At 35.8% G+C, this 25,623-nt stretch overlaps 1 protein-coding gene across 1 annotated transcript in view; it reads left to right on the forward strand.

The window, feature by feature from the left end:
- LOC127946532 (potassium voltage-gated channel subfamily B member 2-like) overlaps positions 1–25,288 on the forward strand; it is a 101,421-nt gene extending 76,133 nt beyond the window's left edge. The window contains exon 3 of the mRNA XM_052543165.1: positions 19,304–25,288. Within this exon, the coding sequence (XP_052399125.1) occupies positions 19,304–21,247 (1,944 nt within the window). The 3' untranslated portion in view covers positions 21,248–25,288. The remainder of the gene's footprint in view (positions 1–19,303) is intronic.
- The last annotated feature ends 335 nt before the right edge of the window (positions 25,289–25,623 follow it).

Below are 25,623 nucleotides of genomic sequence, written 5' to 3' on the forward strand. Positions count from 1 at the left end.
CAAAAGTCCACGATTTCAAGCCCCTTCATCTCCCATTGAGGCAAAGGGTCATCAAGGCAGTGATTAAACAAGTCCTTCAATGATTCATCATTATACTCCAGCCCTATTGCCATGGTCCAAAACATTTGAGCCAGACCACCCACCTCACACCCCCTTTAACGAAGGGTGGTTAAATTCAGGAGTCTCCCCCTCCGCTCCTCCATGGTGGCTGGGGAACGGATTCGAAATCCCACACCGCTGGATTCAGGGATGATGGAGTCCTTCTGTCACGGAATGCACACAAACAGGTAGATCCAAACGCAGTGTTTATTAGGGTAATCCAAAATCATCAATCCAGCCAGGTAAAGACAAATCTGTCTAAATCTGTGTTAGTGAGCACTTCTCCGTTGCCAAGATAATCCATCCACCTCACAGGTGTGGCATATCAAGATGCCGATTAGACAGCATAATTATTGCATAGGTGTGCCTTATGCTGATCACAATAAAAGACCACTCTATAATGTGCAGTTTTATCACATAGCACAAAGCCACTGTCTCCCTGCCAGAGTAATAGAGTATTTTTTAAAGATTTTGTTGCCACTAGCATTGTTAAAATAACATTTGAAAAATGTTTGACCCCCAGACGATCCATTTTTATGTAAAAGTCCAGCTTTCAAATTTTCATTTCTGCCTGACAGCTCACTTTAAGGCTTTACAACTATGGCCACCTCTCACTTGACAGTCACTTGTGTCATGAGTGTGTGAGCTTTCAAATGACTGTAGTACCTCAGTTTGACAACTGACTGAATCGCTCATGTCTGAAATAACCAGCATAATGATTGAGGTATGATATGAAAGATGTCAACCTACTGATATTCAGTGTTACCTCTCAGGAAGACAATGGCGGATAGAGCTAAAAACAACTTTAATAGAAAATAATGAGACAAGTAATTCTTCCATGCAGTGTATTCTCAAAGGGCAAACAATGTTCTGCATACATAATTCAACTTGAAGGACAGCTATTCAAAGTGTGAAAAAAGCTGAGAAAAAAGATAGAGCCAAAACAGAAATTCATCTCTTTATCTGAGGGTGCTTTTATTAAACCACCTATTAAGTGAATGAGAGCTTTCTTTTACACACCTGCAGCAAGAGACACCAGAAAAAAGTTCGCTAATTCAAGTTAAGTAAATAAAATCAGCAAACAGCTGCTATTGAGATGAATAGCAACACTAACAAATAGCTATACAGATACTGCAGACAACCTAGTTTGGGAAGGCTCAGATTTTAACTTGTATTGTTCATGAATATTAGCATCTGCATCTTTCTTTTGTCCATACTGTATTTATATCCAATTTCTTATCCTCCTACCCCTCTTGTACTCTGCAAAGGGAATGAGATGTTAAATCCTCATGACATTAAATGCTTGTATCTGATATTAGGATATAGAATATCAATATGAACTTTAGACTAATTGCTATATTAACTGCAACAATGACTGATAAAATTAAAATCACATTTCACTATCAATGCAGCCAGCGATCATAGATGTCCGTCTAGAGAGATGCATCCTTAAATCTTAGTCCTTAAAATTTATGGGTATATTATTTATTTATGTTTTGGTGTCCAATTGCTTTTTATATTCGTCAGTCTCCCATGTCTTCTCATCAAAGCATATTTGGTATATATACACACACACACACACACACACACACACACACACACACACTGTATATATACACACAAATCTATCGAAGACCCATTTTCCACCTTAGATAAAAAATAATAATTACCAACATATTTTAATATATTTTAAATGAATATGTTATGCTAACCAAGGTTGATCAAAATACAGTAAAACATTAGTATTGTGAAATATTATAACAATTCAAAATAACTTTTCTATTTGATTATAAAGTATTCTTATAGTATAAAGTATTATTATTCCTGTGATGGCACAGCTGAATTTTCAGCATCCTTACTCTAGTCTCCAATGTCACATGATCTTTCAGAAATCATTATAATATGCTGATTTGGTACATTTCTTATTATTATCAATGCTGAAAGCAAAGGGATAGGTCGCCCAAAAACGAAAAATTTATGTTTATCTGCTTAGCCCCATGGCATCCAAGATGTAGGTGACTTTGTTTCTTCAGTATAACACAAATTATGATTTTTCGCTCCAGTTGTTGCTGTCTCTCTGCCGTACAATGCATGGCAAATTGTAACAGAATCTATGAGAGTTAGGTCTGTGCAAGAAACTGAAAAGTATTTATATAGGTTTTTTTACCTCTGAAGCACGCAATGTCCGAAGTGTTAGAAATCTTGTGAAAGCGCTTCACAGTACAGGCGGATGAAGCATTCTTCTTCTTCTTGCATTATTGCAGATCGCAGACTTATAAGTGCATTACTGCCACCTATCTCTCAAGTGGACCATTTTACACTCCTAATTTAAATTGTAGATAGAGTGTCAATGGTCTATAATTTAATTATAGACAATAATAATTTAATGTTTCTTCAGCAAGGATGCAATAAACTGATCCACAGAAAGCATGCACCATTAGAAGATTTATTTATTTTATTTTATTCTTTTTCAGTCCTGTAGTGTTTAATGACTGTTCAAACCCTGAAAGTGTTATTTACTCTCTGGAAGTAAGAAAAAGTGCCATTAAAGTGAAATTGAGAGGGCAATTGACAGAGACACGGTTTAATCAGTGTTCATATATAACATATATAAAAACTTGCAAGCTCTGTATTCACTGGCATACCTGTCTTAAATGTCACGAGGACTTTCTGCAACAATGATTGCACTGAAGATGGTGTGGTACAATAACACAAGGCTGAATTGAGACATACATATACGAGAGAGGAAATAAACAGAGCCGGATTCTATTACAGATAATCATGTCATTTCCAGAACTGTCGACATCTTAATCACACATCTCAGGAAAGGGATGTGAGATTCTCTCCGCATTTGTTTGCATTCCTCCTCAGCTCCTCCTGCGGCTTCAGCTCAGCTGTAGAAAAACCTGTCAGTCTCTCAGCAAACAGTAGTAGGTGCTAAGCATAATTGTAAATGACAGTACTGCAAGGTTTACATTTCAGCCTTTACATTATTCTACATATCTAAAAATTGATTTAGGGGTCAAAACACCGAAGGTGCCGAAACACTATTGTATTTGTACTCATATTCTTCTTCTTTTTTTCTGCCCTAAAAGTGTCTGGCCAGCCAACAAAAATCGTAAGTTGTAGAAACATCAAATATAGTCAGACCACAGGTGGCGCAATAATAAGTACTTTTAAGTGTTTATGTGTTTTGTCATATCTCCACAACCATACAGGTTACAATCAAAATGAGTCAAGCTGAACAAAACATACATCTCAGATTTTTTGCCTTGCATAAAATTGTTCCACCATTTTGAGCTTGATCTACTTTTTCAAACTCAGCCTAGACCATTTGTGCAATTAACGCCAGATTTTGTATGTATCATTTAGAGACCCAGATGGCAAAAAGGTATCAAAAAAATTTGAATTCATCAAATGTTTTAGAAGATAATAAATAACCCTTTAAGAGGAGATCGAAAAATACGTTTCTCGGGATCAACTATTATTATCAATATGAATGACACATGAATGCTCATAAATTGAAAACAGTGTAAATGGTTCATAATAATGACTTATGATGACATATGATGCAATTTCATGTTTTCCTTTGTCTCTGCAGTGTTAATACAGAAAGCCTGTAAAGTTGCAAAGATTAAAAAGTCTCAAAACCAAATAAATATTCTTTATAAAAGTGAACGCTCAGTTACGCCTTCCTAATACGCCTCATTCAAACACGCCCCCACATATCTACGTAGGGTTGCCACCTTCAGCGAGGCACAGTAAGGGACACCCATCCATTTTTATCTAAATAATTTAGCTGTTTTTTTTTTACTTTTTAAAATGTCAAATTTGCATATGACATATATGATTGTTTATTATGTCTATATTTATGATTCATTACAATGATAAATTCATAAATAGAGTCTAACATTAATTATAATCTATTCATTTATCTGTTTAATCATGTCTAAAAATGTATATAATTAATAATTATGTCTACCAAGCTCTGATAACGTTTGGGATAATATATTAACAGACTATCCAAATTTTATTAAAACAATAGGCCTATACTTTTAGAAGCACCAATGTGTCACTTTAAAGGTATGGTACATCTAAAAATTATTTCCTAATTTACCCGGGTTGTTCTAAACCTGCATAAAGTTATTTCTTCTGTATAACACAAAAGAAGTTACTTTGAAGAATGTGGGTAACTAAACAGCTTCTAGTTTTCAGTAACTTCCATAGAGAAAAAAATACCATCAGAGTCATAGGGAACCAGAAACTGTTTGGTACCCACATTCTTCAAAGTATCTTCTTTTCTGTTCAACAGAAGAAATAAATTATTACAGGTTTGCAACAATTTGTGGATGTGTAAACAATGACAAAATGTTCATTTTTGTGTCAACTATCAATTTTAAGTCAGACAGTCCACTGTGAGCAACTCAAATGCTTCTCTGCAAACTGTCCCTTCATTTTTAGTTACTGGACAGACCCACTGATAACTTTCCCCATCAGCTCTACATCTGGAGAGCCTTGTGTTCAAAAGGCGGCGTGAGCTCCTAGATATTTTAAACTGCGCAGGTTTACCAAATGCTGCACTTGCGCGGGCTTTCACAGCACGCATTCTGGAGACTGCACAAATAAGGTTCTCTAATAGGCCTAATTCTTATTAAATTGATTTCATTATAATTGCTATTAGTATTTTATTTAAACAGTGCAAAATACTTTGTAAAATACAGGACAAATCCTGTATTGTAAATACGGGACTATTCCGTATTTTAAGGGATGGGTGGCAACCCTATATCTACATCACTGTGTGGGAAGATTTGCATAATACCATCCAAATGTATGCACAAAGAAAGAAGGTGTAACTTTTATTCTTACTGTAGTATTGTTGCTGCCACCGCCATGACGTGGAGACGCTGTGTGTTTCGCTGTGAAAGCCAAACTACTTTGTTTTGCCTTCCAAAAGAGGACACAACTCAAGTTTTATTTACAACTCTGTTCCAGAACAGTACTACCCAAATATTCGAGTGTGTTCAGCGCATTTTACGAAGGAAATTTTCCTGAACCTAGTAAGGGGCATAAATAGGGAAGGAAATATTGATTTTGAAGTATTTATATATCAATACTGATGTGAATATCAAAATGTTCAATAATCAAATAAAAAATAATGATACTAAGGTGTTTTATTCACCAGTGATTCTCTTTATTTAATAAAAAAAAATCAATATGTATATAATAGGGATGCCCCCTAATAGTCAACTAACTGTTAGTCGACCAGAAGAGGCTTGGTCGACCAAAATTGTATTTGTCACTTAGTCACAGAAAGAAAAAAATGTATTTATTATGGACAGATAGTAACAGCTAGTCTATGTGATAATACAGTACATCAGGCAGGATATCAACATGCTTGCCTATCATGCATCGACCTCAAATATGGCATATCATCAGAAATATGAAAGTATTAGCTCTACATGGCCGCTCAGTCTAATGTTAACCTAGAGAATTATGGGCTGTTTAAGAGTCTGTGCAGGGCGTGGAATCTGAACAGCAGCGATCACTGCAGATGGAGGCGCTGGTGAGCTCACTTACTTATAAAATACTCCTCATTTTTGGGCATACAGATAAGAGTGATACATAATTAAAATCTGTAAAGACTACATTTATTTGTGTGCACTCACAATAACAACAAAACTTTTCACTTTTGTAAAATAATGAAAGCAAATGGGATGTGCTTTCTACCATCTTGGTCTCTGTGAACTTGAGCACGAAGCTCTGTGTATATTTGCCTTAAAGAAATGAAAACATATCTATAGAGAGTGAAATGTCTACTTTCTAATGAACCAATTCAAATGGAAATCAAATAATAAATATAATAAATTACATAAAATAATAAATTAAATCATTTAAAAAGTTCTATTTAGAAGTATCGTATCGATATCGAAAAAACACAATAAGTGGTGTCGCACATTCCTAGGTGTAACATTTCCATCACACGCTTGAGGTATTCGGCCAATCACAATCCACTAGATAGCTGGCCAATCAGAGCAAACCACGCTTTTCAGAACAATGAGCTTTGTAAAAATCGACGCGTTTCAGACAGGCAGGGCATAGAGGAGCAACAATAATATACAGTATGTAGAAAATAATGGGTTTTTTCAACCTTAAATCACATAAACACATTGCATTTCATCAAATACACAAAATTATGTTCTTTTTAGCAATGTTGTCTGACCCCTTTAATATTATCCACCAGAGGGACGAACAAGACAACAAATTCTTTTAGATCGTATTGTTGAAATTGTGCATTGTTGGCACTGATCGCCTAGAGTTAGCACACTGACAAATAGTGCAACTGCCCCTCAGGTGACCCGACTTTATGCTTTGACTCCTTTGGGGTCCTTAGCCAGTCCCATTCCCAACTCTCCACCCCATGCTCTCCAGTCATTCTCTACTGTCCGGTCCATTAAAACAATGAAAATGTCTGTGTAAATGGTTCAAAAGATTAACTTTGCACAGAATGCATTATAGTTTAATAAAGTCTAAAACAATCCAGGTCTAATCAGTTTCCATATAAATCTGTGATCTCCAAAATAACTTAATGGAATTGAAAATGGAATTTATCAATATGATGACAAAGCAGTATTTTCAAATCATGCTTATTAACAGCTCATTAAACATTCTCTATTATTATTAGCATTACTATAAATATTTTATATGTAATACTATATATTATTATTTATCATCATTTACCTGATTCTGATTGGTCAATCACGCCATCCAGCAATATGTTATTCCCAGATAACAACCGCCAAATTGAATAACACACCACTCATCAAGGTCCTACTAGTTATCTTGACCGGTACTACTTGTGTGCTTAATAAGTCACTCCGCTATTGTTGACAGTCTGGCACCATCTTGTGACTGAAAACACTTAGCTACTGTATGCTACAATGAAAGACTTCAGTAATAATTTAAATATAATGTAAAAAAACAAATCTTTTTTAGCCATGTAATAAGCATGATAATGTACATCCAGTTGGTTGTTATCTCAGAATAAACCCCTTCAGGCTGATACAAGACCTGATCACCCTTTCGAGGGTTTATTCTGAGATAACAACCGGCTGGATGTACATTATCCCTTACTTAGCAGGCCCAGAATCGGATGATTTTTTCACAGTTTATGGCTATTTATTTTAGGGTAAAATCCTGCTAAATGGATTTAAATAGATGAAATGTGTCTTAATGGTAGCTGAAAGCATGAATCAAATTCACCAAAATATGTAAAAAAAATCCTGATTGTTATTCTCGTGATTTCTTACTGTATGTACAGTATCAGTAAATTTACTGTATTTCCCTAATTAGTCCACAGGTCCAGAGCTGATCTGCCTCATTAGTTTTGTGTATTTGAACAGACGCATCCTAGATTATGCCTGCTTTCTGTAGGTGACATGGTTCTTGCAAGTGGTGAAGAAATTAGAAATATGCAGAATTCAGCAACAGACCTTGAATACGTTCAGAGAACAGATGGCAGACTGCAAGAGATGGTATTTAAGAGGCTATCATTACTTGGAAAAGCACCAGAGAAGAGCTTGTGGAATGTGAGAGAGGGAAATCTCAAGTCATCCATCTCTGAAAATGCTTCACAGTGAATAGAAACACCAATTAGTTAAAGTTACATGGGCATCTCTTCCCACAAAGCAGAAGCTCACAGCCCTTAGCTGCAACACTCTGAAACGCTGATAGCTTGCAAAACATCCAAAAGAAAGAAAGAAAGAAAGAAAGAAAGAAAGAAAGAAAGAAAGAAAGAAAGAAAGGATGACCAGTGAGTGGGAGTGAATCTGTTATTCATTACGGTTCATTTTAAGCCCTATCAGCCCACACAGCAGGAGATGCTGCTCATAAACTGAGCTTCACATTTTAAGGTATAGATTGATTGAACCCCGCGAGTGCCATTGCATAGTTACAAGACAAAAAAAAGCCTCCAAAATGCTGAGTGCCCTGCTTTGAATATAAGGAGTTTAAATTACTGCAAGTAAAATTGGAAGTAAGGTTTAAAAGGAAGGATGCTCGGGCCTGTTGTGTGCTTCCAGTGTCTTGAAGGTGTCCTAAAGACATCATAAATACAAAATCACTTTGCCTCTTGGGTGACAATGCATAAGCATTTTTTTATAAGCACAGAGAATCCAGTTGTGTTCTTTCAATGGTGCAACAGTGCAAAAAGGGCTGATCAATATATATCATGTAATCACAATATATTTTGGTGCAATATAAAATTAAGCAAAAACGAATATTGAGAATATTTTCAGGTGATTTATATTATATGTAACATTTAGGCCTATCTATCAATGTGAGAGTGGTTTAATAGCATCTCTGGTTTAATTTTCAATAGCAAAAACACCTTTAAAACTGGTAAGTTTGATACATTTTCTTGAATCTGTCCATTCATTGAGTTCCTAGTCAAAAATTAATTGGATGTCTCCTTGTGGCATGTTTTATCGTTTAGTAAAATGTATTAATATTTATGTAAATATTATTGTTTTATTGGTTAAAAAAAATGAATATGATTCAGTTACATTATGGCTTGTTTTCATTTAATGCCTTGCTTTGAATATATTTTTACTGAATTTTTATTTTGCATCAGTCTTGTATTAATATTTATATACTGTTATAATATTTATTACAATTTTTAATTTTTTTTGATTTTTATCATTTCAGTTTTCATTTTAGTTTGTTTTAGTAATGTTGGTAAAAACTTTTGTAATTTTTAAATATATATTTCAGTATAGCTCTATTTTTGTTCCAGTTTTAGTTTTAGTCATTTTAGAACTTTAACTTATTTCACTTAGCTGCCAAGGCAACATTTCTATTTTTTTAAGTTTTTAAAGTTTTTCATTAATGTTTGTCTTTTGTTCTCTCTTGTTTTAAGCAGATACTGAAATTATTTTAATCGTTTAATTTTGGTCAAATAAAAACACTTGCATTAAACAATTGACACCGAATACCATCGAAATGCTGAGATCTAATTGTAATGTGATTAATAAACTACTAATAATAATAATAATAATATCATTGTTTAAAATAGCCTATATGACCCAGACATGTCTGCATCATAAATATTTATTTATTTATTTATTTTCACTTTTGCATTTTTTGTGGATGACAGCTCAAAGAAGCCCCGTATGGATTAGCAGGTACATTGTGGGACACTGCGGCTCTATTAAGGGATTTCTTGAAACTTGGCTCATCTTTCATTATATGACAGCAAGTTTTCTTCCACTTCCCCCACCCATCAATCCATCTGAGAACCTCCCGTTCAACATTTACAAGGGTATTTACTGCTGCATTCAAAGCATTGGCTTGCATTGAAGCTTAAGGCTAGACTGTTCTCCCTAAGCCTTTGACGAAAGCTTTGACAGAAGCTGTATCAATAGTATTGGCATCTGTCAAAGACAGAAGGACAGACATTGTAGAGGAGATGTCAAGCGGCAAGCTACAATAGACCAAAGGTTTAAAACGAGACAATGCCAGCAGTGCTGTGAATAGCTAGGTGAGTCAATGAGATCTAATAGCTAGCACTTTCAGTCTAATTAGATTTACCCATTGGAAAGTCATTACACTAGAAGCTGTGGCTCCAGGGTTTCCCTGCAACCTTTTACAAGAGTGCATCCATTATACATGACACTCATTTGTCAAATTGATTAAAAAAAAAAAAAAGATGTTTTGTTTGCACTTCTGTCTTTTCCTTATGTCTCCAAAGTGATAAGAGACGTCTGTATTAGTGAAATTTAAGATTAAGCAAGAACATTTACAAGACATTCTGAGTGGTGAGGAATTATTCAGTAAAGCATATCAAGGCTCATTATCGATCATATTAGGAAATGTTAAAGGAAAATGAGGAGGCTAAATGTTGTCTTCATTAGCATCATTAATTGAAAACAGTCAGAGCATGACACAAAGGACTGAATTTAATCAAGTACATTGATGGATTCCTACTTTACATTCAGGGAATCCACAGTAGGGTTGTCAGGACTTTGAGGAAGTGGTGTAATTTGTAGACCAAGCATTCAGTGGAGCATATCTATATTTTCATCATGAAATATCATTTGTGGGCTTCTTGACACCCCTGACTTTATTTTTCTGTGGTTTTTCTTCAGCATTTATGGATCAGCGGTCATTGCTCTTGCTGAGACTGAATGGGATTGGCTTGGCTCCCAAAATCCTTAAAACCTTGGAGCTTGTACAACCAAAAATTTTTATAGCCCAGACAATAAAGTCTCGTACTGTAGGTATCAACATTGTGGAGCTGAGCCCGGGACGGACCTGAGTGGAGCTCTCTGTACCCAGTGCCAATCACTTCATGCGTATTTACCGTGGCAGTCAAACATATGGACCCCCTGAAGCTCAGCAACATTACCATTCATTTAATTTAATTTGCCACATTTTAAAAAACCAAGATTTGTCAGGATAAATCAATGCTTATTAACTGCTAACTTTTGATATGGATATTGTGTTTAAAAGATGCTGCCAGCACCTCTCATTCACATTCTTTGACACTTGCACATTTATTTCAAGTGTTTGGAGCTGGTATGCCATGACTAGAGTGATAAATAAGAAATAAACTGCATAAAAAGAAAATGCTGGAAACAAAAACACAGAGCATTACAATTTCAGGTGTATGGAGCCCCTAAAAGGACATGGTGATGGTACAAAAAAAATTAGAGGAAAATGCAATAGTTTTACGAAAGAACGCAAATGTTTTATAAAGTGAACTCAAAGATTCTCTGGCAAAAACAAAAGCTTTAAAAAATTATTTTCCTCCCGTGACAATAATATCAGCAGTGTTGGGGAAGGTTACTTTTAAAGGTAATGCTTTACAGTATTGTGTTAGTCCCTAAAAGGGAGTTTTGTGGAGATTTTTTATGTTACTTTTGCATTACTTCCTATCATCTGGCCTGGGCTTGCTTGTTTGTTTTATAATATAAAAAAGTTATATCTATGGCAGATGTAAAAACCCTTTCACACCAAAAGTGAGGCTGAAGGTAATGTAAATTCAATATTTTTTTTGTATTTTTCAAAGATATATCTTTTGTTAGATATATCTTTCAAATGTACATTTTAAAAGCTTAAACAAACCTTTCAGCTGCTCTGCCATTCTGGATTGCATGAAGAATAGGACGCAAGAGAAGAAAGTTCAACACATTCTTCTACATCATTACACCACACTAAAGTCATTTTTGCTTATTAGTGTGGTTGAACTGGATCATTTATGGACAGCAGCAAACACTGGTTAATATAATGAAATGGGTCAAGTATAAGGATATTTGTGTTATTTAACATACTTAATATTTTAAGGTTTGCATAAAGTTCTGAGTTAGCTTTTTTAGCATTTAGTGATTCCTTTTGATGAATACTGAATCTGATTTTGTGCAAGTGAGATGAGTAAATGCATGTTCACATTTAGTCTTGAACTACAGTAACATCATGTTCAACCAGCATACACACCTCTGCACATACTCCCGATTTATCTTAACATGGGAACTTTCTGTAAGTTTAATTTTAGTTTAAGCTTCTTTGTTTTTTAATGTCTGATATTTATAGTTTATATTATTGAAGTTTTATTTTAGATACCAAAAATGTAAAAGTTTTAATTTTAACATTAAAAACGCTATTTGTCATTTAACTACTGCAGTTCTATAACATTTTTACTGATGCCAAGTAACATTTCATAACTGGCATTCTGCCTGAATATATATTATTGCCTGTTGATCTTTTGTCTCTATGAAGGAAGTTCATAATCTATATAAGGCTTTAAAATGACACTCTCCACAAGGACAGTATCTTTCACCTGGAACGGCAAGCATCATATATTTCCAGTTAATTTTAATAAAACAAATTTAATAACAATATTTGAGTCTCACATTGGATGATCCTTCAGCATTTCCCTAGCCAGAATGACAAGAATTGATCCCATGCTTAAGAAGTAGCCCAATCTGTGGAGTGCATATTGATGATACGGGACAGCAAACTATCCCAGTTCGAAGCGCATCAGGCACGATAATGTACAAAGTGGCCGATCGATATGGCTTGGCAGAGCTTGCTCTGCACAGTGTCCATAATGTGATGTGTACTCAATCAATAACCTCTCTTAGTTGACATACAGACTGGTGTGGCCCAAGTCGCTTTTCTTTCACGGCATGCAGGTGAAGCCCAACCACAGCACAGAAAGCCAGGAAATGACATGGCTGTCCCTGGTGACAGGTGGCTAAATAGAAGTTAGAGACTCTGTGGAATAGCCTATTCTTAGGGCTGCATGGAAGAGGTGACAGGTGAATAAAATGACAGGTGATTAAAAACCTTGGGACCATGAAGCAAGGGGATGTTTCATGCTTTTGCTGGTTTGGCTGGATTTTTTCACCAAGTCTTTCCTATTGAATATCTTTACATGGAAAGGTTTGGATTGAGAAAATGTGTTCAAAGCTGTGTTCAAAGCTGCTTACTCAAGCCTTGGTTTTTCTGGGTTTGGTGTGACCAAAGACTCTTGAGCTTGTCAAAGCAGTCAGTGAGACTTAGGCCATAAGCAGAGGTTGATGTGGAATTTATTTTATTTATTTGCTCTCCTCATTTAGATTCCAGTGACACAAACTAGTCTGAGAAACATCAGCCAGCCTGGGAATATTCCCTTTAATTATTTGCATCAGTCTTGGAAAACAATATAAATATATATATATATATATGCCTGGTGAGGTAAGGATGATCATGAGAAAGGTGGATCAGCCCAGAACTACACAGGAGGAGCTTGGTAATGATCTTAAGGTAGTTGGGAACACAGTCACCAAGCAAAACATTGGTAACACACTACGCCGCAATTTACCGCAAGGTCCCCCTTCTCAGGAAGGCACATGTACAGGCCCGTTTAAAGTTTTAGAAAGAACATAATGATTTTTTTTCTTCTAATGATACAGGGCGGCTTCACTGCATTGAGGGGGAAATGAACAGGGCTGTAAAATCTTGGTCGAGTACCTCCTTCCCTCAGCCAGAACACTGAAGATGGGTCATGGATAAGTCTTCAAGGACTACAATGACCCAAAACATACCGCCAAGGAAACAAAGAAGTGGCTCAAGAACAAGCAGATTAAGGTCATGGAGGAGCCTAGCCGGTTCCAGACCTCAATCCTACAGAAAATCTGTGGAGGGAGCTGAAACTTTGAATTGCCAAATGACAGCAGAAAAACCTGAAGGATTGAGAGAAGATCTGTAAAGAGGAGTGGATCAAAATCCCTCCTGAGATGTCTGCAAACCTGGTGACCAACTAAAAAAAAAAAAAAACATCTTACCTCTGTGCTTGCCTACTAGGCTTTCTGCACAAAGTACTAAGTCATGTTTTCCTTGGGGATCAAATACTTAGTTCACTCAATGAAATGCAAATCAATTTCTAACCTTTATGTAAAGTTTTTTATTTTTTATTTTGGTAATCTGTCTCTATACTTTAAAATAAACCTACCATTAGAATTAGAGAACCTTAATTTCTTTGTAAGTGGGCAAATGTACACAATCAGCTGGGGGTCAAATAAATATTTCCCACGCTGTACATACATACAATGTTTTTTTTTATTATTTTTTACAAAATATTTATACAAAATACAAAAATATATATATCAAATATTTCATGACAAAATATTTTGTTAATATTTGGTCATGACATATTCATATATTTTGGTTTTAGTTCATTTTAAGACTACAATTTCAATGTCCTATTTCATGTAATTTTATACTTTTTCACTCATCATTTAAATGTTTCTTTTATCCTCTTAAATTAGATTTGACCTAGATATTAATATCTAAATTCAAAAATCTGTAAAATGTTTGAATATTTTATATCATTTTGCACTTGATGTCATTGATTAAACTGTCATTTTACTCAGGCAAAAAAGCATTGATTTTTATTGTGATAGATGTAAAATTTTGTTGCCATATTTTTATTTATTAGTTTTTTTTATCACCATTATCTTCCAAAATATTGTTGATGCCATTAACACTGCTCCCATGACAGTTCTTTTCAGAGACATTTTTCCCTTTTGTTAGATCTATCTTTGCACCACAAGACAAAACATTTAATCCCAAAGCTCATGTAACACATTTTATAGATTTACTGGAAGCTGCAGGATGACATTTTGTAACAGACAAGACAACTACCAACAATGTGTGTCCTCCTAGGCAATGAAGTTTATGGACAGGCAGAAGCAAACAAACTTGCAAGCTATGGGGTCCTTCCTGAAGGGATTATCCCAATGAAGTCGAAAAGCATACATGAATGCATGTCATAATTTATCTATTTAAAACCTCCCACTTCATGCAGGTCACTTCTATAGGATCCACAGAAATAAGGTCAGACACTTTGATCCGTATTCATTTGATCTCGCTCACTGTAATTTTTCCTACATGTATGTGATTTCCAGTGCATCTCCAGCTGTTTGGGATTTGGAAGCATATGACTGATTGATAGAAAGAGCTAGGGCAGGAGGTTAAATAATACAAACCCGATTCCAAAAAAGTTGGGACACTGTACAAAATGTGAATAAAAAAAGGTATGGAATGATGTGGAACTTTCGAATTTCAATATTTTATTCAGAATACAACATAGATGACATATCAAATGTTTAAACAATGTTTAGAAAATGTGTAATTTTCAAGGGAAAATAAGTTGATTTAAAATTTCATGGCAACAACACATTTCAAAAAAGTTGGGACAAGGCCATGTTTACCACTGTGTGGCATCCCCTCTTCTTTTTATAACACTCTGCAAACGTCTGGGGACTGAGGAGACAAGTTGCTCAAGTTTACGAATAGGAATGTTGTCCCATTCTTGTCTAATACAGGCTTCTAGTTACTCAACTGTCTTAGGTCTTCTTTGTTGCATCTTCCTCTTTATGATGCACCAAATGTTTCTATGGTTGAAAGATCTGGACTGCAGGCTGGCCATTTCAGTACCCTGATCCTTCTTCTACGCAGCCATGATGTTCTAGTTGATGCAGTATGTGGTCTGGCATTGTCATGTTGGAAATTGCAAGGTGTTCCCTGAAAGAGACGACGTCTGGATGGGAGCATATGTTGTTCTAGAACTTGGATATACCTTTCAGCATTGATGGTGCGTTTCCAGATGTGTAAGCTGTCCATGCCACACTCACTCATGCAACCCCATACCATCAGAGATGCAGGCTTCTGAACTGAGTGCTGATAACAACTTGGGTTGTCCTTGTCCTCTTTAGTGCGGATGACATGGCGTCCAAGTTTTCCAAGAAAGAACTTCAAATTTTGAGTCATCTGACCACAGAACAGTTTTCCACTTTGCCACAGTCCATTTTAAATGAGCTTTGGCCCAGAAAAAAATGCCTGCGCTTCTGGATCATGTTTAGATAGCTTCTTTTTTGACCTATAGAGTTTTAGCCAGCAATGGCGAATGGCAAGGTGGATTGTGTTCACCAACAATGTTTTCTGGAAGTATTCCTGAGCCCAAGTTGTGATTTCCATTACAGTAGCATTCCTGTATGTGATGCAGTGCTGTCTAAGGGCCCCGAAGATCATGGGCATCCAGTATGGTTTTAAGGCCTTGACCCTTACGCACAGAGATTGTTCCAGATTCTCTGAATCTTTGGATGGTATTATGCACTGTAGATGATGATAACTTTAAACTCTTTGCAATTTTTCTCTGATAAACTCCTTTCTGACGTTGCTCCACTTTTTTTCGCTGCAGCATTGGGGGAATTGGTGATCTGGGAATTGATCCTCTGCCCATCTTGACTTCCGAAAGACACTGCCACTCTGAGAGGCTCTTTTTATACCCAATGATGTTGTCAATTGACCTAATCGGGAAGTCAGGAATCTTGGTGTGATTCTGGAGATAGGCCTTAGTTTCAGTTGTCATGTCAAAGCAGTAACTAAATCAGCATACTATCATATAAAAAACATTGCAAGAATTAGATTTCCAGTCAAGACTTGGAGAAACTCGTTCATGCCTTTATCACCAGCAGGGTGGACTACTGTAATGGGCTCCTCACCGGCCTTCCCAAAAAGACAATTAGACAGCGGTAGCTCATCCAGAACACAGAAAATCTGAGCATATCACACCAGTCCTCAGGTCCTTATACTGTATACACTGTATTTTACATATTCACTGTATATTAACTGTTTTCAATTCATTTTAAATAAGTCCATTTTTAAATCATTTCCAAAGTTTTAAAATGGCTTTTTATTTTTGTTATTATTTTTTCTTCATTCTTCATATATTCTATTTTACTTTCTTTTCTGTTAAGCACTTTGAATTACCATTGTGTATGAAATGTACTATATAAGTAAACTTGCCTTGCCTTGCCTTGCTTAATAAGTTGCAAATTGGTCCTTCAGCTGTTCCTTGTTAACTTTTCCGGCCTCTTATTGCTACCTGTCCCAACTTTGTTGGAATGTGTAGCTCTCAATAATTCCAAAATGAGCCAATATTTGGCATGACGTTTAAAAATGTTTCACTTTCAACATTTGATATATCTATATTCTATTTTGAATAAAATATTTATTTAATAAATATAATAAATATGATAAAGTTTATGAGATTTGTAAATTATTCCATTCCTTTTTTACTCACAATTTGTACAGTGTCCCAACTTTTTTGGAATCTGGTTTGTACTTATGACTTTAGGTGCTAAATTAATTCCACAACACATTGCGTACGGGCAAGTGCATGCAGTGCAGATACAGGACACGTAGCTAATGTTGTAATCCGGAATGGGATTTAAGTTGCTCGGGAGAGTAAAAGTGAGATGGCACTCAGTGTCCTCGAAACACCATGACTTCACACTTCTTCAGAAAATCCATGCTTGACTGATGGGACATGCTGCTAATAGGTTTCCATCGAGTGCTTATTATAATAGTTCCTGAACCACAATCGCTCTTGCTTTACAAAATGTAGAACAGCGGGAACTCTGTGGCCTGAGATAAAATGCATTAGCTCATTTCATGGCAATATCTTCTGTCTTGAGCATGCCTTATATTATGGTTCAACCATGTATGCGGTCGGCTAAATATTGGACAGATTCAGTGGTTTATGTAAGTGGGCACTTAAGCCACTCCCTTTATGACATCACTATCACTTTATTCACCACCGAGGATATACAGGATAATTTGCATTAATATTGCAAGAATAATAGAGTAGAAATCAACACAGAGGGGACTATGAGCCCTTTTTGTGAAATAAAAGTATTCATTAATTTCAAGAAATCTAACTGAACCCAAACTTTTGAACAGTAGTGATGAAAATATTTATTTAAGGCCCATGACTGTCAATAGAATAAAATAGTGATTCCTAAATGTAAACTAAAAATAACTGTTTGCTGACAAATTTTATTCAAAATATCTTATTTTATGTTCAACAGAAGAAAAGAAGAAAATTAGCCTTTTATCCGCTGCTATTTTGACCTTTAGAGATTAATTAGAGATTTATTTAAATTTAAAGTAAATTAACAATACTGCTAAGTATATTAAATGAAATAAATATTCAGCACCAAATTTCATTATTTTAATTATTAGTAAATATTATTTCTGAATATATAATATAATATTATGGTTATTTTTTTATTAAATACTGTAGCAAAGCAAGGAAATGTTACTTGTACATAAAACTATCTCCTGCAGTTTCACAGCTATACACGGCACAAACTTAATAGAGTCATGGTACACCACAGGAAATGGAACATTAGCATGCGGTTATACTGTACATCGACAATGAATCAATATTTGTAAAGGAAGATAAATTAGATACACAAGACACTTAAGAACCTGATTTACCATTTTGAATTATGCAAAAGGAGCCAGAAATTCTAGAGATGTTTAACCATATATGACATCATTTGAATTTGCTGCTTTTTTTGTAGCTGAGCTCTTAGTGTTTTTGTTTGTACATTGTTACAATGTCATAAAACATCTGAAGATGCAGGAGATTACAAATGAATGCTAGATAAAGTACAGCAGGTGGCGTGTCCATGTGACAAGTTACGTATGACCAAATCCTTCTTTCACTGGATTGCCAGACAATAAAGTATAGAAAAAAAACAATCATTGAGAGAACAGAGAATTTGCCAGGTCTTTAAAAAAAGCCATCCTTAGGTATCCTTTTTTTTTTTTTTTTTTACTAGACATAATAAAACTGAGCAGCAACACCATGCTTTCAAAATGTTTAAGGAAAGAGATCAGTGGTGCATGTTGAATGAAATACTCTCAGCAGAAAGGCTGCAGTGAGAAATATGTGGGTGAAGGGATGTCTGTTTCCTTCAACCTTTTTTGATTGGAAAAGCTCAACCTGAAGTTGGTCAATAATGGCAGGAAGGTCTGCTCATGCTTGATCCTCCCACTCATTCATTTACTGAAGCCATTTATGGGCAGAGAGCTGTGTCACTTCATTCATGCTCATGTTTGATTTCCATTCCATGCTTGCTCATTCATTAAGGTCCCCTTCAGCACAGGTAATCAAAGAAAATGGGATGCTATTTTTGTACTAGTTTTATGTGTACCCTTATTTTTATGGTTTCCGGACCCACGTACAACACACAAATAAAACACACATGAAATCGAACTCCTCTAATCATAACAAAATGGATTTACTGTGTTTTTATGTTATCAAATTTTCCAGAGCTGTTCTATGACCAGTTGATCGTGATGCTTGAGATACACAAAGTGCACACGAGAAAAGGCATGCATAAGAAAGTTTGGTGATTGCTTTTAAAACCAAAACAAATACACTCAGACTATTTTTTTAAGCTTTAATCTTGGTGCCAACAATGTTCAATTGTAAAGCGAATGGATCCTGAAATAAAAACAAATCGAATTTTAGTAGAAAATTAAAAAGAAAGTTAAACTTTGTGTTTAATTGTCCACTAAAATGGATTTGCCTTTCATTTGAATGGATCCATACAAATAATATAATTTAAAAAAAAAATAAGATTATGTGTTTGTATGCATAAAAAGAAAGACAGAATGGCTTTGTGCTCTTGTGCTTTCATTGCATAAGCGAGTACACATTTTAACTAAATATATTTTTGCAAGTTAATCTTTAGCATTGAACAAAATCTTTTGGTCTGATGATTCGTTTGTACATTTTGAATAATGAACCAAGAGTGTTCAAGAAAAAAATATAATGACTTAATCTTTTATTTTTTTCTTTCTCTTGCAGATATTGGCCATCATATCCATTCTGTTCATCATTCTTTCAACTATAGCACTTTCCCTGAACACCTTGCCCGAACTTCAAGTGATAGACGAATTTGGCCAAGCCAATGACAATCCTCAACTCGCTCACGTTGAAGCCGTGTGTATTGCATGGTTTACAATGGAGTATCTCCTGCGCTTCCTGTCATCACCAAACAAGTGGAAATTCTTCAAAGGGCCACTAAATGTCATTGACTTATTAGCTATATTACCCTACTATGTCACTATTTTTCTGACTGAGTCAAACAAAAGTGTGCTGCAGTTCCAGAACGTGAGGAGGGTGGTGCAGATATTCCGCATCATGAGAATATTGAGGATTCTGAAGTTGGCAAGACATTCAACAGGACTGCAGTCTCTTGGATTCACCCTCAGGCGCAGCTATAATGAGCTCGGCTTACTCATATTGTTCTTAGCCATGGGAATCATGATATTCTCAAGTTTGGTATTCTTTGCAGAGAAGGATGAGGATGCAACCAAATTTACCAGCATCCCAGCTTCGTTTTGGTGGGCTACAATCACCATGACTACAGTGGGCTATGGAGATATTTATCCACAGACTCTGCTTGGCAAAATAGTGGGGGGACTTTGCTGCATTGCTGGTGTTCTGGTCATTGCCTTACCCATCCCTATTATTGTGAATAACTTCTCTGAGTTCTACAAGGAGCAGAAACGACAGGAAAAAGCCATCAAGAGAAGAGAAGCCTTAGAACGAGCCAAGAGAAACGGCAGCATTGTCTCAATGAACCTGAAAGATGCCATAGCACGAAGTATGGAGCTACTGGATGTCGCTGTGGACAAAAATGATGATAAAGAGCCAATGGACAACCACCTTTCTCCGAGCCACTGGGGTGTTCCACAGCGCACATCCTCGGATATCAGCCTCAGATCCTTTGACAAGAAGTTTCCCGAGAGTGGCCCAAACGGCTCACGGGAATATGTCAGAACGCCAAGTCCACAGCATCTGAATGCTAAGAAACTAGAGGAAATGTATAACCAGATGGCAAGGACACAGTCCTTCTCAGATCTCAACATAGTCGACAGCACACAACCTGCAGCTGTGTCAAACCACAAGGTAGAGTTGGAGATGAAGGAAGTCCCGACGGACACCCAACGGCAACCCAAGGAAAGACCAGTAACGGATGTCAGGAGCATATCCAGCGTTGACAGCTTTGCAAGTTGCACCGCTGAATTTGGACAGGGTGAGAAGGCATCCAACACCCATTCTTATACAGCAGAGCAGGTTCAGCAAAGGCAACTGAAAGTACCTCCGCACCTTCATTTCGGCCAGCTGACACCCTTTGACATGAGTCCGGAGGAGAACACTGAGACTCTCAACCAAGACAATGACAAGCGACCAGATGGTGAGAACTTCAGCGAGGTCATAGAAAACATCAGAAGCTCCATTCGAGGCACAAATCCAGTGAAGACAAAGGACCTCAAAGTCAACTTCATAGAAACACCAGAGGATGCTCCTCTAACACCGCCCAACACATCTTCTCCACAGGATATCAACAACAGTCTTCTGGAAGATGACTCCCCGGAGGGAGAATGCTCTCCACTCTGTTCGGATTCTGAAATACTGGGAAGTATCCCATTGAAAGGCTTGGTTCTTTCTCCAAAGATACTAGCTGGTGGATACCATCCTGGGGAGACAGCGCTGCTTCTGGGAAACCTGGAGGAACAGGATTACCACGAGGGACAGAACTCAATGGAAGTGGCTTCCGCAGCCATCTCCTCATCCAAACTAGCAGCACAGAACTGCACTCAAGTGGTAGTTGGTGGTAATGGAGAGGAAAAGCCAGACTCTAACCAAAGTGAACACAAAGTAGAGAACCACATGTTTACGCCAGAGATCCATCTAATGCCGGGGGATGGCAATCACTCGCCATCTTGCGAAACCGGTATGTGACTGTGACTTGACATTCATACAGAGTGGAGCGCACTGGTGGAGAAAAGGGCACGCAGATGTGGTCTGAAAGTTAATTTTGCATGGCATGAAAAGTCCCTTGTAATTGTGTCATTGTCAATAATGCAAATGAGACTGCAGTTTCTTGCAGATGAGGCCTGGAGGATGCGGGTGCAAACGAGAGACTTGTTTAGAATGTATTTACCAACAATGAGGACACTGTAGACCTACTTGTACATTTTACATTTTCACTTGTTTTATTATTTTATAGAGACAGTCAGAGCCATAGAGGCCCAGATCTACAAGAGCATGCATATTAACAAAGCTGTTTTACGGTGCTTAGTTTGCTGAGAGCACTCCACGGTAAATATTAGAGACTACTGTACACCAATGGCAATGCACATAGCCACAGAGGGCATAGTAGATGTCAAAAGGGTTTACGTTAGCCTTTTTTTCTGTTTTAAAGAGGGAATTTTCATCAAAGACTGTGAAAAGTGAGCTGCAAAGTAGCGACGTATTGAAACATATCATGACTCTCTGTAGAAATGCAATGTGTACCTAATGCAGATGTGTTTATGTTATGATCTAGGAATTGTCTATAATGTCACATTTATTTGAGGTTTTTATTTTCTTATATTATTATTATTATTTTACTATCTGGTTTGGTACTCAAATTAGTAGCATCAAAATCTCAAATTAATGACCAGACTTTTTTTCTTAATATCAGAGATACATAAACACCTGTACATATTTGCCAAATGAGAATAGCAATCAGACAATATACAATAGCTGTAAATTGTTTATTGAATGTTATGCATCGCTAGATGCCTGGATAAAATGAAGATGTTAACCTTCAAAAAAAATATTGTTTTAGGTTTAAACATATATCATACAAACACGTGGGTACAGCAGGTATGTATGTCTTAACTTATCTTTACATACTGAAATGTTCAATAGCACATCAAACAGTCAATTACATAAAAAAAAAAATAATAATAAGTCTATATAGTGGTGTTAGATTAATTTTACCATCAAATCAGTAGTTCTGGACATTAAAAACTACAAATGTTGTTCACATATTTCCCTTTTTAAACTCAAAACCCATGTCCTAGTAATGCTATTGTCAAAAGGACCAAAACACAAACTACGGTTTCATTTACACACACGCGCACACACACACATCTTTTTTTTTTTTTTTTTTTTTTTTTGACAAGAGTACAGTAGTGTAAAGGCCACTACAGTTTGAATTTTTCACATGAGTTGTTTCATTATTATTCATATTTCACCATATCTGTATCATTCAAATGCCTGACCTTTGAGTCATTTCTTAACAAACTCACCTCTGTCTGGTTTAACGGAGTATTCAAGAATACGTTGTTCTCTTCTGAGTTATGTATTATCACCTGGCTGACATGTTTTTCCTGTCACATGAGAGAATAATCCATTTTATGTTGCCTTTATTCCAAGATTGCTGGAAAAATATATGAATATTACTTGCTTTGGGGTGGCGGTTGGCTGATTGTTCAAAATGTACATTGTGTTTGGAGAAATCACACAATCTGAATGGGCCGAATGAGGATTGTGAAAAAGACGAGGATGAGGAACTATGGTGGAAAGTGCAATACAGCATACTGCAATCTATGCAGGCCAAGAATTGTGGCACTTTATTTACAGTCTAATGGTTTGTAAGTGTACAGGCAAAGACTTCAATCGTATTTTTCAGATGATATATCTTTAATATTTGAAATATCAGTGTTACCACTTAAAAAATATAATTTTAAAAATACTTTGTGGCTGTCAGAATCACTCCGGTTATATTCTTCAAATAAGATTCTTCTGACAAATCAGACTAGGAGAGTCTTTTATAAATGTCTCCAAACAGGTTCGTTTGAAATATGAAACACAAACTCTTTAAATGATTTAATGGGCTCATAAAAAGTATTTTTTGTTTTATTAATTAATGCTGACAGTGGTTCTATTTTTTCTAAACCAAATTCTGCACGAACACAATTTCCTGCCATATGGTGGTTGAAATGACACGTGCCTGCTCATAAACATTTATGAGAAGGCTATAAATCAGTTGGCTTTGTTCATATAGCACTGTACAGAAAATTATACTTTTTATAGGGGTAAAAATCAGGTCTTTAAGTAACAGATATGCGTAATATTAAGTTCTCAGGTTTTCTACGACACTAATTTTCTGATATGGTAGATGTCTATGTTTTCTTCGTTTAAAGAACGCATCATCTTGTCTCAGTTGTTGTCGTTGTTTTTAAAAGAATGTCGTCACATGCCTGTTTCTGTTTTGACAGACTGTTGAATAATGGCCCATCTCATGCATTCCCACAGGATGGTCAGCTTCCCTTCTGTGCATTAAATGCCTCATATACAGTTGCCCCAAAAAATATTCGGACAAAATTTTACAAAATATCAAACTAAGTTGAATGTGTTTTAAAGATATATAGCACAAGCACTCTTTAAAGAATACAAAATGTAAAAGTCAAATTAAGACAGATGGTTTTGGACACTTTCTGGTTGTCAAATATCAATGTACAGTATAAACTGGTAGGAAAAAGTATTAAAAAATGACTCAAAAATAAAGAAAGTACAGTTAGTTTAAAAAAAAAGGCATCTTGCAAATGCTACTTATTGTGATATTTTGTATCAAATTTAAGTGTCCAAATATTACATGCCGATACTGTATATAAATATTGAGGGTTTAAGTCATCAATGAATGAAGGTTTCTAACCAATTTTGTGCATGGCTTGCACTCCCTGTAGGCACCTCTATTATGGTAATTGAATGGAATTTGTTTTTTAGAGTGAAATATTTATTCAGCATGTTAAAGCTGCTACAATTTCCTCAATACTGCATGTACAGCAACAACTGTTTAAAAGGAATAATTCACCAAAAAATGAAAATTCTGTTATCATCTATTCACCTCTATACCTGTATGACTTACTTTCTTCTGTGGAACATAGTTGATATTTTTCTATACCATGAAAGTCAATGGAGTTCAGTGTTGTTTTGGGCCACACTAATATTATTCAAATTATATAAACAAAAATAAAATATGATGGTGAGGAACTGATGACAGACTTTTCAGTTTTAAGTGAACTATGCCTTTAAGTCATGCCATAAAACACAAGCAAAACAAAACGCTCATATGAAATGTCTCATGTCTTATAAGTGCTTGCATATGCTCAAAAATACAATTTTAGAGCCCTGACCATTTGAACAGCTCATAAGATAAAAGTTACTTATAGCTGGTTGCTGAAATATATATATTTTTTAATCTTGTCATTGGCAGACTCTCATGTGCATTGTGGCATTTCAAAATGACAATTTCAAATATTGCACAAATTAAAAGATTCTCACCATTTAGCACCTGTTGAATAAAGGCTAATGAGTGGGGCTCAAAGTCAGTACTGTTAAACTCTTGTTTTCTTCGTCACTCACACCAGGCTTGCACTCACAACTGCTTTTTTATTTGTAGCACATCATCATATGAGTACAGAAACATCTCCCATCAGTCTTTATGGGAGCAGTAGATGCAAAGGGATTTGTATCTGTGTGACTTTGCTCATTTTTAATTGGAAAAATGAACTCTAACATCTGATGGACCGTGAACAACCAAGTTTTCATCACATGATCATTTGTGATATATATCGTCATGGCAAGTGTGTGGTTTTCTTTTTTTTTTTTTTTGGAAAGCGTGGTTGAATATGAATGTGTTCATAGCCTGTTTTCCCATGCACCCTTGCTACATTGTATATCTTCCTCTCTTGTCTTCTGCCTCTTTTCTGTTTTTGTTTGTTTAAACGATGTTATCTTGTATCTCAATGTCCTTAGACACATTTAAGCTGCAGACTGTTTCTGCACATATCAGCATCTTTGAATGCATGTAGTAATCTGTACAATTATGTGATCACAGAACACTTTGACATGGTACATGTATGTCAACATTTCTGTAAAATAAACCACATTGTCTATGTTAAGTCTACTAGCATATGCAGGATAATAAATAAATGTGTAAATAACTCACTTGTGCTCTGCAACTTCCATTTCCTGTCTTTATTAAAGCCTTTTAATCTTCATAGTTCACAACTGCTAGGAATTAAAATAAATTTGCAAAAATTACTTAAACATAATCAAAACAAGAAGAAGTAAGAACTGAAGAAGAGAAGTAAATTGCAGTTTTCACAAAAATATTAAGCACCGCAACTTTTTTTCCAACACTGAACATAATAAGAAATGTTTCTTAAGCATCATATCGTCCCCTTGGATTTATAAGGTTCTTTCTGCGTTCTGAGTAGTTTTGAGATATTGAGCTTTAAAGTTTTTGTGTTCTGACTTCTGTAGATAGAACCTTTTTGTTT

Source organism: Carassius gibelio, chromosome A24 (genome assembly GCF_023724105.1).
Source record: "Carassius gibelio isolate Cgi1373 ecotype wild population from Czech Republic chromosome A24, carGib1.2-hapl.c, whole genome shotgun sequence".
Taxonomy (NCBI): domain Eukaryota; kingdom Metazoa; phylum Chordata; class Actinopteri; order Cypriniformes; family Cyprinidae; genus Carassius; species Carassius gibelio.